At 33.4% G+C, this 19397-nt stretch overlaps 1 protein-coding gene across 1 annotated transcript in view; it reads left to right on the top strand.

The window, feature by feature from the left end:
• LOC139523750 (ubiquitin carboxyl-terminal hydrolase 16-like) overlaps window positions 1–19397 on the top strand; it is a 72127-nt gene that overhangs the window by 23666 nt on the left and 29064 nt on the right. The window contains exon 2 of the mRNA XM_071318003.1: window positions 3223–3319. Within this exon, the coding sequence (XP_071174104.1) occupies window positions 3223–3319 (97 nt within the window). The remainder of the gene's footprint in view (window positions 1–3222; window positions 3320–19397) is intronic.

The raw sequence follows: 19397 nt of genomic DNA, 5'->3' as shown, positions 1-19397 counted from the left end.
CTCCGTAAACATAGAAGACCGGAAGTGTACCTAAAGTCGTTTTAGTCACGTTTGTATCTACCTATTGACTAAATGTCTGTTAAATATTAGAAAGATTGAGAGATCAGGGGGCTCTCACCATCACCCTGTGCCCTTTGTCCTAAAATTTTGACATTTTTTGACTGAAAAGTGACAATCTTAGCCCTCCGTAGATATTGAAGATGACGTTTTTCTGAAAAATCCATCTAATACAATCTTTATATATACAGGGTCAATGATTTTGTTGAGTTTTATGGACATTAAAAGACCAGGGGGGGGGGGGGGTCTCAACCTCATTTTAGCGGTCTCGGGTAGGTTTTCGCTATATATTTTGAATATCCAACTTGCACTTTGGGCGCTCCGTAAACATAGAAGACCGGAAGTGTACCTAAAGTCGTTTTAGTCACGTTTGTATCTACCTATTGACTAAATGTCTGTTAAATATTAGAAAGATTGAGAGATCAGGGGGCTCTCACCATCACCCTGTGCCCTTTGTCCTAAAATTTTGACATTTTTTGACTGAAAAGTGACAATCTTAGCCCTCCGTAGATATTGAAGATGACGTTTTTCTGAAAAATCCATCTAATACAATCTTTATATATACAGGGTCAATGATTTGGTTGAGTTTTATGGACATTAAAAGACCAGGGGGGGGGGGGGTCTCAACCTCATTTTAGCGGTCTCGGGTAGGTTTTCGCTATATATTTTGAATATCCAACTGGCACTTTGGGCGCTCCGTAAACATAGAAGACCGGAAGTGTACCTAAAGTCCTTTTAGTCACGTTTGTATCTACCTATTGACTAAATGTCTATTAAATATTAGAAAGATTGAGAGATCAGGGGGCTCTCACCATCACCCTGTGCCCTTTGTCCTAAAATTTTGACATTTTTTGACTGAAATTTTGTTTTTTTGGCTTTCCATATATATTTCTATTTATAGTTATAAATATTTCTGGAGTTATTGGTTTTTCTTTTTGTCGTAAGAAATATTATACACAAAAGTACATCTTTGAAGTCCTTTTTGTGACAAAACTCTATGATACATACAGACAAATAAGTCGCACGGAAAAGGGTTTATATTCAAGGACAACGAGAAATAACGACAGCTTGAAAAGGTCATTTTATGATTCCTACGTATCTAATCAGTCCTTTTTACTATGAAAATCATGCGTTTTATGATATCAAGTATTTAATTTTCTATGATTTTTCACTTAATTTTGAATATCAAACTGGCTGCTAGCAGCCGGTTGGATATTGAATATCGAATAACGAATAACGAACCGGCTGCTAACTTCACATACATTTAAAATAAACCATCCAAAAGTGTATTTCAGCTCTCTTCTTTCATTTCCACCCCAGAAAAGCTAAGACATGAATGAGAAAGGGAAAGGAAAAAAATATTAAAAAAATGCACTAAAATTGAAGGGAACTATATTCGTGCAACGAAAAGCGCGGTAATTAATTGTGGTCTTAGGCCTGTATTTACTCGATTCATTTTACAGGTAAACTATTATCCAATCGCCGACTACTGGTCTTCTGCTTTCATTAAATCATTTTAAAGTTCTCACCGAGGCTTGGACTTCAGAATTGAAAATTTAACTGTCTACATTGGATAAATCTGATAATCCACTGGTATCAATGTAGGGATCTATATATAACAAAACGTTTATCGATTAATTTTTAGAAATACATGGAGCAGATTTTTTTATAGGAATTGATTTGTATTTCAGAAAGAGATTTATTCTTAAAACAGAAGGTTTAGCATTTTTATAATAAAACAGCAATAAGATTCCGAAAAAAAGCTTAAGGGTAGAGGGGTGGTTGTGAGCGTTGAATGATTAACAAAGATAAATAACATATACATGTACGCATCATGATACAGGTAAAGTTTGAAGCTATTATTAATAAATTTGTTCATTTTTTTCATTTCAGTTGCATGGTACCCCATAAAGAATTACACATACCTTTTCGACAAAAACTCACCAACCAATTAAATCATGTCGCGACTTACATTTTGATCACATTTTGTGTATCCCTTTATTTTTTCTGAGTAAACGCAGCTTCAAGTGAATGTCAAAATTTAGAACATGACCGTTGCCTTTAACCTTGACCTAAATTTCAAAGCTTGGTCCCGGGATCTCTAATAAAACGCATCTTGGTTCATAGGGCTTAAGGAATATGAGTTCATATGCATATCTCTTATCACAAATGCATTCGGGGAAAACTCTCATATGGAGTCACTGGATGGCTTCGATCAACATTTAGGCAAACATAACGAGAAAATTAGTGAAACAATTTTATCGTTATCTTTTACCGTGGCAAAGAAGAAACGGACACAAGAAAAACAGTGTTTCGGGAGATAACTCTTACAATGAGTTTGTTATAGCAGCGTCAGTTACAAAAGCTCAATAACTGTATGATATCGTTTACGAAAAATCTAAGCGACTTCTTGTGAAACTCTTTACGGCGCAAGAACAAAATGTGGCGGAAAAACAAAAACAAAGAACAAAAGCTATGGTTCTTTCCACGGAAAAACGGAAAGAAATTTTTAGATTAAAACTAGCACTGATCCCAAAGGGCGATATTGTTTAAAGTACATTGCGGTAGTGTGCTCTATGTTTTAATAACATGTTCACTACAATTTACTTCTAGATGAAAGTATTTGAGTAGTTTGTAGGACAAGGAAACATTTTTAATTAATACACAATAAGATTTTGAATAGAATGGGTAGGTCATTTGGGAACATCGGTATATAAGAAAGTTGTATCCTTTTTCAGAACCATTTTGAATGAGTTTTTTTACAATTCAAATCCTCAACGTAGTAATTATTTAGCAAAGTTTTTTATGCTCGAAGTCTAAATCACCTATCGATTTATTTGGGGTCAGATGATATTTTATTAATAGTACATGCCGCAATGAAAGGCCGTCCTAATATGTTGTGAGGCTAATACAAAGAACGGATGTTTTAGATTCATTACAACAATATTTGACATTTCAATGTATGATATCAAGTAAATAATTGTACCATCCCTTACTGTTAGCTGCCTAACCCAAATTAAACTCTTTTTATTTCTGAGATGAATAGTTATTCAAGTTGTTTTGTGAGGGAAAATAAAGTTGTAATATAAAGTTTCCTTATGATAAACTTCATATAAAAGTTGAAGCATATACATGTGAAGCATAAAATTGTGATTTTTAATTTAGATTGAGTGTCATTTCCAAGGATTTTCTAGTCTTACTGTACCAATCTTGAAGGAGAAAGACGAACACGATCAGTTAAAGGAAAACACAGCAAGAAAATGTAAGATAGAAAAACAATTGAGGGGGTACAGAACACCTAAGGAAAGATAACTCTTACTCATAGTCTGATTCATTGCTACGTTTTAAAATAATGTTGCAATATGCAAGCTTTTAAAGGATCATGCTCAGCATGTTTACATTATTGCTACACATATTGTTTTTCATTAAATTTTCTTATTCATTTAAAGCTATTTTTTCCTTAATGAATCCTCAAAGAGACATCATAGGGAAATTTTAACGTAAGTGAAATGAATTTACCAAATGAAATCCAGGACGTTAGAAAAGAATGGAAACAGAAAGGACCATAACTGTTTTCGTTTTTTATTTGGCAATGCCTAGGTTTTACATAAAATGAAATAAAGTCAAAAAAGTCAAAAGTCTAAGGATGCTACCATTTGATTTTATGGAGGGGGTGTTAGGATTAAAAGCTTTGTCCTACATTGTTTTTTTAGTTGAAATCATTGATTCATCATTGTCCTGCATTTTTAATTTTCATTCTTTACGGACCTGAAGTTTTCATTAGTTTATCCTGAAATTGTTTACAGAAATTGTCGTCCTGCTTGTTATGCTACATTACTGATCCTGCCTTTGGCTTGCCTTTTTTTAAAATTTCACCCAAGGGCCTCCACAAATGGTAGCTCCCTTCTACAATAAAATTTTAAACAAATGAATAAATAAACCATGGACAATTATTCAATGCTTCTGTTCCTAGATCTTTGTGCCAAATTAAAATCAAAACTGAATTGACTCCACAATTATTTTTTTTGGTAAAAAACATACATGTAGTTTTTAATGACATCTACACTACTGGCTAAGTAATGTAAAATATGTTACGAAAAATTTATAATTTTAAAATTGCTGGCAACTGAATGTTTTAATACATGATTTATATTCATGTAAAAGTTAGGAGAGGGGAATAATCAACAACCAGTGCATCATTTACATGTCACGGAACAAAGACAAAAAGAAGATTCAGTCCACAAAACGCTACACAAATTTATGCACTCTTACATTCATCTGATTAAAAAGAATACGGCTTTTCTAGGGTTTTTATTCAACCTTTATCCTGACAGGTGTAGAAAATAAATAAACGAGTGTCTTCAAATCCGTCCGCAATTTTAGGGGAAGTAAAGTCTATATTAAGAATCATTGTTGAAACTGAAACTACATATACATGATAAAAATAGAACGTGTTATTTTTGCCTTTATATTAATTTTAAATTTCGAAAATAATGAAATTTTGCTATTTTTCCTTTGTTGTGCTTTTGTGATTTTTGTGTATCTTTCCGATTTTTTTAATGCAATTTAAATAAATATAAAAAAGAAAGTGTGGTGTTATTGCTAGTGATAAGTGAATATGTTTCTTCTCAAGTCTCAATTCTCAATTTCTGCAGAAATACTAAAAAAGTTCTCTGTTTAACGAAATTGATTTCACAGTTTAAGGATTTGCACAGTCATCTCTATTTCATATCTCATGAGCCGATGTGGTTCTTTGCACCAATGGTTTTGACGTAAAGCCTCGGTCACACCTTACCGGACAAGTCGAACGGACGAATAACGGATGATAATAAAAGTTGTCCGTTGACAAAATTGTTATGCATTGGGAGTTCGTTGATGTACTGACCACATAAAACGGACGCCTAACGAATGCATAACAAATATGCAACCGACGAGAAACGGAGACGTACCGGACAAAACGGATGTCGAACGTACATCTAACGGACGAGTACAGCATACAATGGACACCTAACAGGCTTCAATACTGGCTTTACAGTACGATTTTTTTTTAAATACTAGTACCAGTTTAAATTACAGGGCTCCATTCATTCGGGATGGATGTAAAAGTACGTAGCCACGTTTAATAATTTTACCTCATCAGATAAAGCTTATTTTTCTAATCATTATTAAACTGCTTTTCGTTTGGGAGGCTTACATACGTAGTTTCTGTTGCAATTGCCCAACCGTTGTCAAATTAAAAATATTATACCAACTTGGATTAGTATGGCCATTTTTGATTTTTTCGTTTGAGGACTGCCCTCCATGCAGCTATAACATCTTAACTGTCACAACCTTTAGAGTTGTGCCAGTTCACATCGCAAATAACTATTTTCATTTGGCGTCACATTTTTAGCTCACCGGGTCCGAAGGGCCAAGTGAGCTTTTCTCATCACTTGGCGTCCGTCGTCCGGCGTCCGTCGTGCGTCGTCTGTCGTCCGTCGTTAACTTTTACAAAAATCTTCTTCTCTGAAACTACTGGGCCAAATTAAACCAAACTTGGCCACAATCATCATTGATGTATCTAGTTTAAAATCTGTGTTTTTTTACCCGGCCAACCAACCAAGATGGCCGCAATGGCTAAAAATAGAACATAGGGGTAAAATGCAGTATTTGGCTTATAACTCAAAAACCAAAGCATTTAGAGCAAATCTGACATGGGATAAAATTGTTTATCAGGTCAAGATCTATCTGCCCTGAAATTTTCAGATGAATCAGACAACCCATTGTTGGGTTGCTGCCCCTAAATTGGTAATTTTAAGGAAATTTTACTGTTTTTGGTTATTATCTTGACTATTATTATAGATGGAGATAAACTGTAAACAGCAGTAATGTTCAGCAAAGTAAGATTTACAAATAAGTCATCATGAAAATGGTCAGTTGACCCCTTTAGGAGTTATTGCCCTTTATAGTAAATTGTTAACCATTTTTCGTAAATCTTAGTTAACTTTTACAAAAATCTTCTATTCTGAAACTACTGGGCCAAATTTTTTCCAAACATAGCCAGAATCATTATTAGGCTATCTAGTTCATAAAATGGTGTTGTGTGACCGGGCAAACCAACCAAGATGACTGTTATGGCTAAAAATAGAACATAGGGGTAAAATGCAGTTTTTGGCTCATTACTCAAAATCCAAAGCATTAATAGCAAATCTGACATGGGGTAAAATTGTTTATCTGGGCAAGATCTATCTGCCCTGAAATTTTTAGATGAATCGGACAACTCGTTGTTAGGTTGCTGCCCCTTAATTGGTAATTTTAAGCAAATTTTGCTGTTTTGGGTTATTATCTTGAATATTATTATAGATAGAGATAAACTGTAAACAGCAATAATGTACAGCAATTTAATACTCAAAAATAATTCAAATTACCAAAATGATCAATTGACCCCCTAAGAAGTTATTGTCCTTTATAATCATGATAATCAATTTTTAACAATTTTCATAAAATTTGTAAATTTTTACTAAAATTTTCCACTGAAACTACACGGACAAGTTCATTATAGATAGAGATAATTGTAAGCAGCAAGAATGTTCAGTAAAGTAAGATGTACAAACACATCACAATCATCCTAAACACAATTTTGTCATGAACTGTCTGCTTCCTTTGTTCACATAAACCAAGGTGAGCGACACAGGCTCTTTAGAGCCTCTAGTTATAATTTTTGCGCCGTGTTTGGAAACTTTAAAATTGTACCAGCGTCTGTAACTTGTATAAATTTCAAGATTTGGAAAAAGTTACTCAGTTTGAATATATTGACATGATTCATTTGGCATCGTGCTATTATTGAAGAAGGATATCTGCAGTTATCCGAAATATCTAATATTTGCTCATTTTATAGTTATTTTATGATGATGTTGTACCCTTTTTGACTTGTTATATATTATATTTTGTAGTGTACAGAATCATATTACATGATTCATCGCCCTGTAAGATTAATCGTTGACTATTTATTCAGTCATTATAAATTCAACTCGTCTAAACGTCAACCAAACAATTTTAGATCTGTAAAAGTGCTTTCGCAAATTTTTTGTTCTTCCCTCGCCGGATTCGAACTCATGCTACTGAGATATCGTGACAACAAATCGCCTGTACTGTAGCCTTCCCGCTAGACCACACGACCACCTGGCCTCCATATAAAATAAACTCTCTGTGGCCGTGTGTTACCTTTCCTCGTCAGTTTTTATCTAGCGTCGTACTACAGTATGTGATATATAAGGCATTGAGATGTTAAAATGACTGTCTTCAGTGATGTTAGGGATCGAAACGGTATTTGGAAGGTCATATAAAATGTCTTCTCATTTTTAGATAGACTCTTGAATTTTAAGAGTCAATATAGGATGAACTGATTAAATAAACCGGAGGAAAAAATTGATACAAGCCCAAAGGATAAAAAACGCAATTTTTATACGTCTGAATGTAAAACATGTCTCGTTGTAGAGGGGTCTAAATAGAGTAAAACAACATTAAAGTTATAGTAACGTCAAGCGGTAATAGTGGAATATTACAAGTACACCCCGGTACCTCTCATATGTTAGATATGGAGAACAACACACCGTAAAAACGGTAAGGTGAGAGTTACAAGAGGCTGGGTTTGTGGCCTGATATCGATATACTGTGAATTTCCCCGCCATCGTAAGATGTATATCAAATTATCTTTGCGATATGTGAGATTTGCCTTGCACTTTTTGTTTGTTTGTTTGTTTGCTTTGCGGATAATGAATATGTGTCGATATGAAAAAAACAATTGTTAGTATTGTTTCAGTCGGATATAGCCACAGTAGCACACTACTTGCATGTAAATTGCTATATATGTTGTATAACAAACGACAACATGACATGTATTTTTTATCTAAATCTGCCATTAATACCCGCAGCTATAAGCTATGAAGATGAATAAGCTTTAAAATCGCCATGAATAATTGGATAAGACATTAACATTTACCATAAGGTTTAATCAGTACTTGGGGCAACACAGCTGTTGATTATTCCATGTATCATAGAATTAGTGCATATGGATCCCAACACCTAATGATTCTACAAAACACGAAAAAAACGACTTGTTGTATAAAACCTTATTGACATCACAGTTCTCAAGCTCGATCAACATACGTTTTTTTTGTTGTTTTTTTTTATAATTGTGTAACAAACGGCCCAAATAACTGGTTACTCCTCCCTTAGCTTGGATATTCGTTTAATATCACGTATCGTTATAAATTCTCAGATATATGTACAAGTTTTGGCATCCTGTAACTTGAGTGTGTTTGTTTGCAGTATTTTTTTTGTTTTTTTTGTTGTTTTGGTTTTTTTTTTTTTTTTTTAGATGGTGGGGTCTAACTGATGTTTTCTCTTTTAATTATTCGTTTCATTTCTGACCCTGCTATACAGCTGCTAATACGATGACAATCAACTTTGTCGTATTACTAACAACCTTCACCCACTTGATGACAATTAACACACAGGGCATGTCTTTGTCATATTCCATATTGCTTATGACCTTCACCGCAAACTCCAATCAACTGACCAGACCACAAGATGACCGCGTTATCTTATATTCGAGGCACCCAAGGGTGAACTTGTAATAGTTTTGTGAAACTTTATCGAACAAAGACGACCCCTGTCCCAAATGTTTTGCAGCGGATGACAATGTGCTTGCTGGACCCTCCGGGCTCATTAATTTTCCAACATGTGCATAATGGTCAATCATTCCCTTAGAACTCAAGCCCACATGTTGATTTATCGCTTGATCATCGACTCCTAACATTCTTAAGGTAATTGCGCAACCCCGCCTGCTGCTGTGGGACGTTTCTCCTTGATACAAATTAATATTCATTAAATGCGTCTTTAACCTGTCTGTCATACATGATGATGATACTGCTCGATTATTAATTTGTTTCGACTTGTTGTCTCTAACACGATAAATGAAACCCTTGTTTAAATCAATATCTAATTTATTTGCTATACATTTGTAATCCTTTACGAGTTTTTAATTGGACAAATGTCTTCATCTAGCGACGGTAAGATGATGTAATTTTTTGGATTGTCAATAGAGGCCGTTTTTCCTGCCTGTTGTGATACATAAATACCTTTTGAGTCAGGTATGTCAAACAAATTCTCAGCCTTAAGTAAACCAAGATCCCCGCCCCTGTTGCCTGAATGACATAACAGAGAAAAATAAGACAAGTCACGCGCAAATAAAAACTGTGGTATAGTGTCTTTTTCTACAGACACTTTATAGGATAAATATCTACATAGTTTTCCTAATTTGTCAAACATTAAAGGAGTCGCTTGTTTTCTTGTTATATTAGAATTAGATTGCTCTAAAGACACTGCTTGAATATGTTGCTTCAAGATGTGAGATAAAGCCGGGTTGGCACTGTAAAGCATTGGGTTCCATTCGCCAGCTCTTCCAATATCTCGAAAAATTGCTCTTATTTTACCTAACAAACTGTCTACCGATTTTACTGTGAGAGTTTTTGGACAACTGCAGTTTTTAATACCATGTTCTGTGCGATATACACAATTATCTTCGTGCAGTTGTGTTCTACCATTTTTTTCTTTGAATACTAAAAATTTCCTGATATCTTCAGGACCAGCGTTGGAAAGATTTTTCAGAGGTTCCAAAGTAACGAAAAATTTCTCGAATTCAGTTTTTAAACTGCATTTCTGTTTTGAATAACTCCCCGATTTTAATAAATTGTCAAGTGTGTCAATTCGTTTTTCAATTTTATGCAATAGTTCATCCCTTTCTTTGGAACATTCATCTAAACATTCTAATGACTTATTTCTCGGAGAACCACATATTTTACAAAAAATATAGTCTACATCATTTGCTGTTGCACATCCTTTGCATAACATGTATGGTCGTAAAATATTAGCAATATTAAAAACCTACAACAAAATAAAAGAAAATATTTTTTACCACTATACAAATTGACAAAATGTTAACTAAATACTCATATTACACTTTGATAGAGAAAATAAACAAACTCTAGATATGATACTACCACTAAATTCCTACATGGGATACACATTTTAACATACTATATACATTATTTGTCAATATACGCTGGCCATCCTCATTCAAATGGACATTATCCCTTAAATGTGAACTGTGAATGTTTACATTGTCCATGAATAACCACTTATGTTCTATGCATAATTGTTTTATTGTTGCATTTAAACTCTCTGATCTTATATTAATGTAATCGCCCTTAGTGATAATTATTGATGACATTATTACTTTTACATGCGTAAATTTCTTACAAATGTTTTCTAACAACAATGTTAAAGATTCAAGCTCATGATGTGCTACAGATAATTGGTGAAATTCATTCAAATACAAATAACATTTACTCAAATTATTCACACCAGCATGCACAAAAATGGTTTGTGGTGGATATCTATCGACCATCTTTTGAATGTTGTACTGTACATTACGAATAAGGCCTCCACCTTCTGAATAAACATGTACCATAGGGTTCCTGAATTTCTTATCTGATAAAAAAAATCTGATCATTGAATCACCGACACACAAAAAATGGAAATTGGAAGTAATCGTAGGGTTATTTAGAAAAAGCATTTTCCCATAAGATGAACCGGAAATGAAATTCTGCACCCTTACCGCCCATAAATTCCATGGTAAACCATATCTATCGGACACATAGCCTTTTTTCGTCGGGTACTTTAAAACATCTTTTTGACCTTTGATGCCTACAACAAATGCATCACTTATGAAATTTACGAAATTAGGCAGCCATAAAGGCGTAGTGTTCTCCGCTCTTATCACAATAGTATAACTACAACTGTTTTCTTTCAAAAAAGTCATAACTGGTAGAACTAGATTGAAAGGTTGAAATACGTAACAGTTTTCCTGTTTGTTAATCTCTTGTGTGAAAACGTTTATACCCGAGGACAGAGGAGATTGAAAAGGTGTAAAATGTTTTAGAATATTTCTTTTTTTGTCTTTCATGCTATTTGAGTCCAGAGCCATGAGATCTAAAGTATGTCCAGAATTCCCTCCAAAATGCTCTTGAATAGTCTGCCATATTGCTTTCGTAATTGTTGCGTCACACTTTGTTAACGTACGCGAAGGCGCGTCAGCGAGGTTTTGTTTTGACGGTATATAGTACAGGTTCAAAATAATGTCAGAATCAATAGTAAATTTGAAAATATCTTTTATTACGGAATTCAACTGGGTTGACCTTGACCCCTCGTTGTCCCACGCATATATCAAAGCTTTGTTGTCGACATTTGCGTCTATTCGAAAACCCTGAATTTTGTCTCTGAATGACTTTAAAACATTTAATAACGCATATGCTTCTATAATCATAATTGGCAGAGAAAGCATGTCTGCCTCCCACGAATCACCTACAGTATGTTTAATGTCATTAATCTCGAAGACACCACCCCATTTAAAGGTGAATGCATCTGTAAAAATAGTCACTGATAAATGTCTCTCCCTTTTCCACTCTAATTTACCTTCCCATTCATCTAGAAAACGCCATGACGTAATTTCATCCTTGAGATCTCCATTTAACGCTATGCCTGACTTTGATTTTATACCGAGAGAAATCGCACTATTCATTTCGCGGGTATACAGCTTTGCTGCAGGGACTGCTAACATGAAAGAAATACACCTGCCTGACAGTTTTTGCAAATCTAAAACGGATAATTCGGACTTTGCAAGACAAGCTTCTCTGAAGCCTACAAACTTTTTCTTTTTACTTTCAGTTAACCTAAAACACCGCTCTACAGAGTCTACCTTAAATCCTAAAAAAACTGGCGATTGTGTAGGTACAAATATAGTCTTTGTTAAATTCAAACAGTATCCGAGCCTGGTTAATATTTCACATACAATGTAATTTGCTAACAAAGCGCTTGGTATACCGGGTTCTATCCCTTCACTTCGAACTTCTTCTACCAGTCTGTCGTCAATGTACAGAAATATAGGTATAGAAAAATGTTTTCGTATATAAGAGGTAGGTTGCATATTCAAAGTATGGTATATGTAGCTTGACAATTTGAATCCAAAAGGTAGGGTCTTACACCGATAATAATATCCTCCCCACTGAAAACCAACAAGATTGAATGACTCCTCTGATAACCGAACATTATCAAACCCAGATTTATCGTCTATTGATGTGAAATAAGCACCTGTTTTAACTATCCGGGGAATATCTTTTAAAGTATCGAAGTTGAATGGTACGCTTTTGATCCAATTATTGAGATACATAAGGTTCACACAAAGTCGAGGTTTTGTTGGTTCTACTGTTAAAGGGGCTACTATATGCGGTGGTTGTACTATACCCACTTTTCCTACGCATTCAAGTGATCCATTTCGTAATCTCTCTGTGATCGTCTTAGTTATAAAATCAATAAAAGGAATACAACTGTTCGAATTGTTAAACATTCTTGGTGGAGGAAATTCGTGGTCATACTTTTCTCCCCAAAATTTCCCTTTGAAAATCGTTATATAATTATGTATGTTTACCCCGTTTTCTATCCAATCTAAGACTTCCTTAGTTTGCGACGAATTACACATAATATGCTTCCATTGATCTACACGCGTATGAATTTGCCCTGCCTTAAAAGAATTTGGATTTAAAAAGACTAAATTGTCATTCGACGGAACCTGACCTTTTATCAATGATGCACTAAATGATTTTTCCGCTGAATCTGGCTTAATTTGTAACTCCTTTTCACTTAAAAGTTTCCCCTCTAAATTGACATACGATGCTAATCTAATAAATTCATTGGTCGGGTCGCTATCAAAGATCACATTTTTTTCCCATGGTTTCATTCGAAAATTTTCCTGAAATTATATATATAACTTGCATCACAATTTAGTTATATAAGGTAATTTATATATATTTTTATCACATGTACAAATCATGCCAACATTTAATGAGCAACAACAACGAAAACATAACGTTAAAAGTTCAATAACTAGTTCTGGGGTGGAGGGATAAGGCAATCTCTAGCCATATGACCAGGTTTATTGCAACGATAACATATCAATGGTGTGCGGGGTCTTGACCTTCGTGGTTGTTGAGAAAAACGTGGAGGTGAAGGTCCTTGTGGGTAACTAAAACGATTGTAACCGTAATTATAAGGCATTGGCTGAAACATGCCATACCCTTGTGAATTGACATCATCATTATTTTTTTTCAGTCCGAAATTTTTCATAAGTTTTTGTTCTTTGTCTAAAATGCTCTCTTCTTCTCTGTTACAGACTAATTTTAGCACAAGTGCTGCAGCAAAAGATGGGTTAGACTTATGAGAGTTGAATCGGTTTAAGATTAAATTTATCTTGTCTTTAATATCACTGTTTTGCTTTCTAGCTAAACTTTCAAGGATTACAAGTCTCTCGTGCAAAACATCAATATCCACCTTTGGTCCCTTGGATGCCTCTTCTTTGACGTCTCGCTTGGCTCTTTCCAAATCTGACTCGTCATCTGCTGTTTTCTTTTCTTCTAACATCTTTTCCAGTTTGTCTATTTTGTCCTCCAGGGCTTTCATCTGTTTGGGAAAATCACATATAATAACACTTATTGTTTATCTTTGTACAACCACAGTTCTATACTAATTAAAATGCATGCATACCTGCAGTGTTTGTTGACATTGATTGTTACGGTTAATATACTTCTTAAGACTATTAAATCATACACATGTTGTTAATCACTGTATTGTGGATAATTAATCCTGTCCAGCTTCTCGTACAGCTGTCACGCGTGACGTTATCTGAACTTTTATCATACACAAATAACTGACTACTTATTGCATAACATCCTCTCACATATCAGAGTATTAACATACTTTTCCAGGTTTTGAAATGAATTTTAAGCATTTTTATGCTTTCAATTACACAAAATTAATCCTCTCTATGTTATACTCATCCAACAACAATTTATAAATAAACATATTTAAATTCAGTAAGAGAATGAAAACGACAATGCACATACAATGCCATCTTAGTAACAAAGGCAGCCTGTCATCTTCATTTATTTAAAATAATTAACAAAATTAGAATAATGCGTAATAATTATTTTTTTTTTTTAATCTTTCGCTGGTTGCTTTCCTCAATTTAAACAAATAAAAGCCTACTAACTAATTTCGATTTATTAACGACCCATTTCGTACCTCCTGTTTTTTTTTAATTATTTCTTTCTTTCATTTACAATCATTACGGCTTGGACATAATTTTCGCTTTTTTTTCCCCCTTTTTATTTGCACTTTCTTACAAATGGCCCTGTAATTGCAAGTGACACTCTCCTGTAAACCGTATTTTCAACGAATTTAACAAAACTTATTTCATATAGTTCTTCCACATTATCATTATTCTTGTTCTTACTATAACATACGTTAGCATTTAACATTTATGTCTTATGGTTGGTCTGAAAACCGAAACATGTCTTACATATTACGACATACATTTCTCTAGCGCATCTTTTATTTTTATTTTTATTTTTCTTTTATTTTTTTCTAAACTGAATTATTTTATACTTTTATACTCTTTTATACATGTGTGATATAATAAATTGCCAATGAGACAACTGTCCACATGATCAAAAATTAAAAATTATCATGTTATATCACCGTACGGTTTCAACAATGAGCACATTTTAAAACATTTTGTTTCCTTTTCTCTTTCGAATTGAATAAAAAAAACTAACAATTAACAATAACTAACAATAAACTTAAGTTTTAAACATTAATGAATAGGCCGGATTTACTTGGAATATACTAAGAGCAGATGATTAATACCAAAAGGTTATTTTAGAACAATAGAAAACAGTTAACGCTCTGACCCAATCTGTTTCCCAGTTTGAAAAACAATGGTAATGATAAAATTAAAATAAATAAATAAAATAACAAAACACGCACATTCTAGAACTTCAAGTACGCATGCGCGTAGCAGGGGTAACAGGTCACATATTTTCGATAAACGTTAATATTTCTTTTACACCATACTATTTACCATGCTTTTCATACCTATTTCTTTTTACAGTTAACCAATTTTATTTTTTTTCTTTCATTTCCTATACATGCTATATACATGTAATATTTTCCGTTACTATTAACAAAAAACGTTTTTCTATTGCCACTCTTGTCTTTATCATTAATTCATCCTTTAACCGCAAACAATTTATAATTATCTCGTTAATTTCATGATTGCTCTCTTGAAACATTAATAATAATCTTAAATATATCAAATACTTTTCTTCAACATTAATACATATTTTGTCTCTTAAAACTACCGATCGTGCATTGACAACCCTTCGTCAATCATTTTTAAATTAACCACATATTTTTTCACTTAAACCTAAAATCCTCTTTTCACAGTATTTTAGCCAATTTTGTATCCAATTTCATTCTATTTGTTTTCCATATCTATCTCCTCATTTGTCTTTTCCTAATTTACTACATTTTAACATAATTATAACATAATTATAACTATTATTTCCCATTTTTCTATATGATTTTCTTTCTTTTATAACAGATCTGTTTTCTCTAGACAGCTACCACATTGTTTAACCTTAGACATTTCATAATTATCTCATGTATTTTTTTATTTATTTCTTTTCTTTCTCTTGATTCACAAATAAAAATCTTTATTCGAGGAAAAACATTTTTTAACTTGTCTCTCTTAGACAGTACATTCCTTTCTCTCTTTTTGTATACCAAAACTTAAAAATCCTCTTTTCATCATTCTTAACCTAAAGACTTTTTCTTTTCCTTTCTTTTTTTTTTCTTTTTTTTTTTTTTCTTCTTTTTTTTTTTTTTTTTTTTTTCCATGCTAAAACTTAAAATCCTCTTTTCATCATTCTTAACCACTTTTTTTCTCTCTCTCTCTTTCTTGATTCATCAATAAACATTTTAAATATCGAGGAAAACTTTTCTTAACTTGTCTCTTTTAGACAGTTCATTTCTTTCTTTCTCTTTGTATACTAAAACTTAAAAATCCTCTTTTCATCATTCTTACCCTATAAACCTTTTTTATCATTTTAATCATTTTCCCCTCATGTATCATCACTAAAAACCTTAAATATTTCGATGAAAACTTTTCTTAACGTCTCTCTTTCAGGCTCTTCACTTCTTTTCTAATGTTACTCGTCCCTTAGATCTGAACGTAATGATTATTTACACTTTACTATTAAATAAACTTCCTTTAACTTTACAGTTCCCTTAAAAAATTAACCGACGCCAAAATTATTTTACGTTAACCAAAACCATTTGTAACACGACTCTTTCGCATACAGTTTGACCCAATACACGAATTTCTGTTTTATTGCCCGGATCAAATAAAATATGAGCCTTCAAAACCTCTAATACCATAACCAAAATCTTTTATTTAACAAGAAAAAATTTCTGTTTTGCCCTTTTTTACTGATTAAACTGTTCTTACCCCAGTTGCGTCATTTGACTTTCTCTTTTTTCTAGGTGGATCCGGGCGGTTAGATGGCCCAGCCTCTTCATCCTCTTTACTCTCCTGAATAGTATCGGTACACTGAAGTGCAAAATGCAGGAGTTTGCACATATTCTCCCTTGAATCCGGGATTCCACCCAACAGTAATAGTTCTTCTAACTTTACACCTTTAGACTTTGCAATACTTGTTAGTTCTGCCTTACTGAGGGTCGGCAAACACTTCCCATCATAATCTTCCATTTCGGGATCTTCTTCTTCCCGAAACTTTCTTAACACTTTTACAATATCCATTTTTGCGTCTGATAAGGACCGCAAACTCCAATCAACTGACCAGACCACAAGATGACCGCGTTATCTTATATTCGAGGCACCCAAGGGTGAACTTGTAATAGTATATATCTTACGGAATATTATTAACGGACCGAAAATAATGTAACGTCACAAGTTGGTCCTATTACCGATAACAATTCCGTCTGATGAACCGCGGTAGATGCGATAAAAGCGCTCACAGAAACATTTCGATCTATGATGTGATTTTTGTTTTTCGATTTTTACTGTAAACTATATATATTTTATTTGGCAATTGCCAATGGCAGTCAGCAGGGTTAAAGAAAATCAGTTGTTCGACCTGTTAGTAAAATGCGTTTTGTTAAAATATACTTTTTCACTTTTTTGTTCTTTTGCAAAATGTTGTTTGTGCTGTTTTAAGACCCTTCTACAACGAAATTTATTTTACATGCACACGTATAAAAATTGCGGTTTTTATCCAACGCAATCATAAGTTTGAACGTTGTTTTCAATTTAGACTTGTTTATATTTTTTCGTTTGGGCTTGTTTAATATTTTCCCTCCGGTTTATATGATCCGTTCATCCTATACTGACTCTTAAAATTCAAGAGTCTATCTAAAAGTGAGAGTACATTTTATGGTCGCCTCTTTTCATGCCGTTACAATAGGAAACTCAGAGGAAAGCAAGACATTCGACGTCATAATCAGATTTTCAACAATGAAGAACTGAGAGCAAACGAACCACATGTTGATTAAATATTTTTTTACAATGGGTGCAGAAAGGAATAAATTGACAACAAAATTGGAGAAATGTCTATATAATAGCTGACTATTAGACAACTATCCTTTATATATCAAATGTACAAAACTATGTATAATGTATAATACAGTAAATCATGTATTTCATAGTAACTTTGAAAAATCACATGAATAACAAAATGTGTACATTACAATCGAGAAAAACAAAAATAAGATCTTACACCTATAATGGTTTTTTTTTTATGGATTGAGACTTGAATGGAGATTGGTATCGTTTTCACTCAATACACATTTCAACATAAAAATGGTAGCATACGCTATAAATTTATTACTTTGGGATTTCATAAAGCATATTTCGTTAATAGTGACAAACAAAAAGGTAAATCATGCTACACAGAAGAACAAGTAGTCAGTATGCTGGAGTTTCTTATTGACAACATATTTGTTGAGTTCGGAGGTAGACTTTTCCAACAAATTGTCGGCATTCCTATGGGAACAAACTGTTCGCCTCTTCTTGCCGACCTCTTCTTATTTTCATATGAATCGGAGTTCCTCCAGACACTTGTCAAAAACAAGAGGACCAAAGAAGCCTGATTATTTAATTTCACTTTCAGATATATTGATGATGTTCTTTCCTTAAACAATCCGAACTTTTCTGATTGGGTTCCATTAATATATCCCCCAGAACTCGAGATTAAAGAAACAACAGACACGGCTTCCTCCGCCTCATTTTTAGACTTATATCTCGAATTTGACTTACACAGTCATCTCAGTACCAGAATCTATGACAAACGAGACGATTTTAATTTCGAAATTATAAACTTCCCCCACCTTAGTAGCAATATACCAACTTCACCTGCATATGGGATATAAATTTCCCAACTTATTCGATATTCTAGAGCTTGCAGCTCCTACTCAGACTTTGTAAAACGTCATCAGTGTCTGAGTAGAAAGTTGATGAACCAGGGGTATGTCAAAGAACGTCTCGTCCTTTTTCTAAAAAAAGTTTATCGGAAGGTACCAAGACCTTGTTGATAAATATTCCGTATCAACTTCTCAAATAATACACGATGGTCTTGATGTATAGATTCTGCGTACTGATGTTGTGTATCATCTTAACAACATGTTTTATTGTTCTTTTATTTGTTTTTGTTCTATTATTAAGATTACTTTTACTGTTGAATGGTTTTATGTGATATCCGTTTGACGTGGCTCGGTACTTATACATCTCGTCAATGTGTTTGTATTGGCTTTCATTTTTTGGTGATTTGTTTTGTATATGTGACTCTTTGTATGCTTATAACGTGACTCTGTACTTTAAAAGATCCCGTCAGTATGATATTTGTCTATAATATGTCATTATGATATATTTCTATTATGAATTACTATATACGTTGAACCACAAACGTCAAAATCAATCAATGGCGTAGTGGAATTAACAATTTTTGGATTCTCATAAATTCTATGTATAACTTTTGGACTAGTTTGAATCTCGGTCTATTTCTGTAATTTATTCTTACATACTTTTGATTTTTTAACCCAGTATGCGTACATTGCCTATGTAAATTTTAAAATTGTTTGTATGCACATTGAACGACAAATTTATGTGACGTATATAATTTTTCTGACGTCAGACACTCAAATCAATCCATGTGTTCGTAGATAGTAGATGTTTTTGTGTCCTGTTAAATTGTTCCTGTTAAAATTGTTATACGATGATGACTGATGTACCCATATTTTGACTATTTTATTAATTGTGACTGTTTATTTAACGCATCATGTAAATGTAGCAGAATTTGATGAGACTGTTATTAAAGTGAGAGGGTTAG

Source organism: Mytilus edulis, chromosome 5, assembly GCF_963676685.1.
Source record: "Mytilus edulis chromosome 5, xbMytEdul2.2, whole genome shotgun sequence".
NCBI classification, from domain to species: domain Eukaryota; kingdom Metazoa; phylum Mollusca; class Bivalvia; order Mytilida; family Mytilidae; genus Mytilus; species Mytilus edulis.
This window is presented reverse-complemented; position numbering and strand designations above follow the sequence as displayed.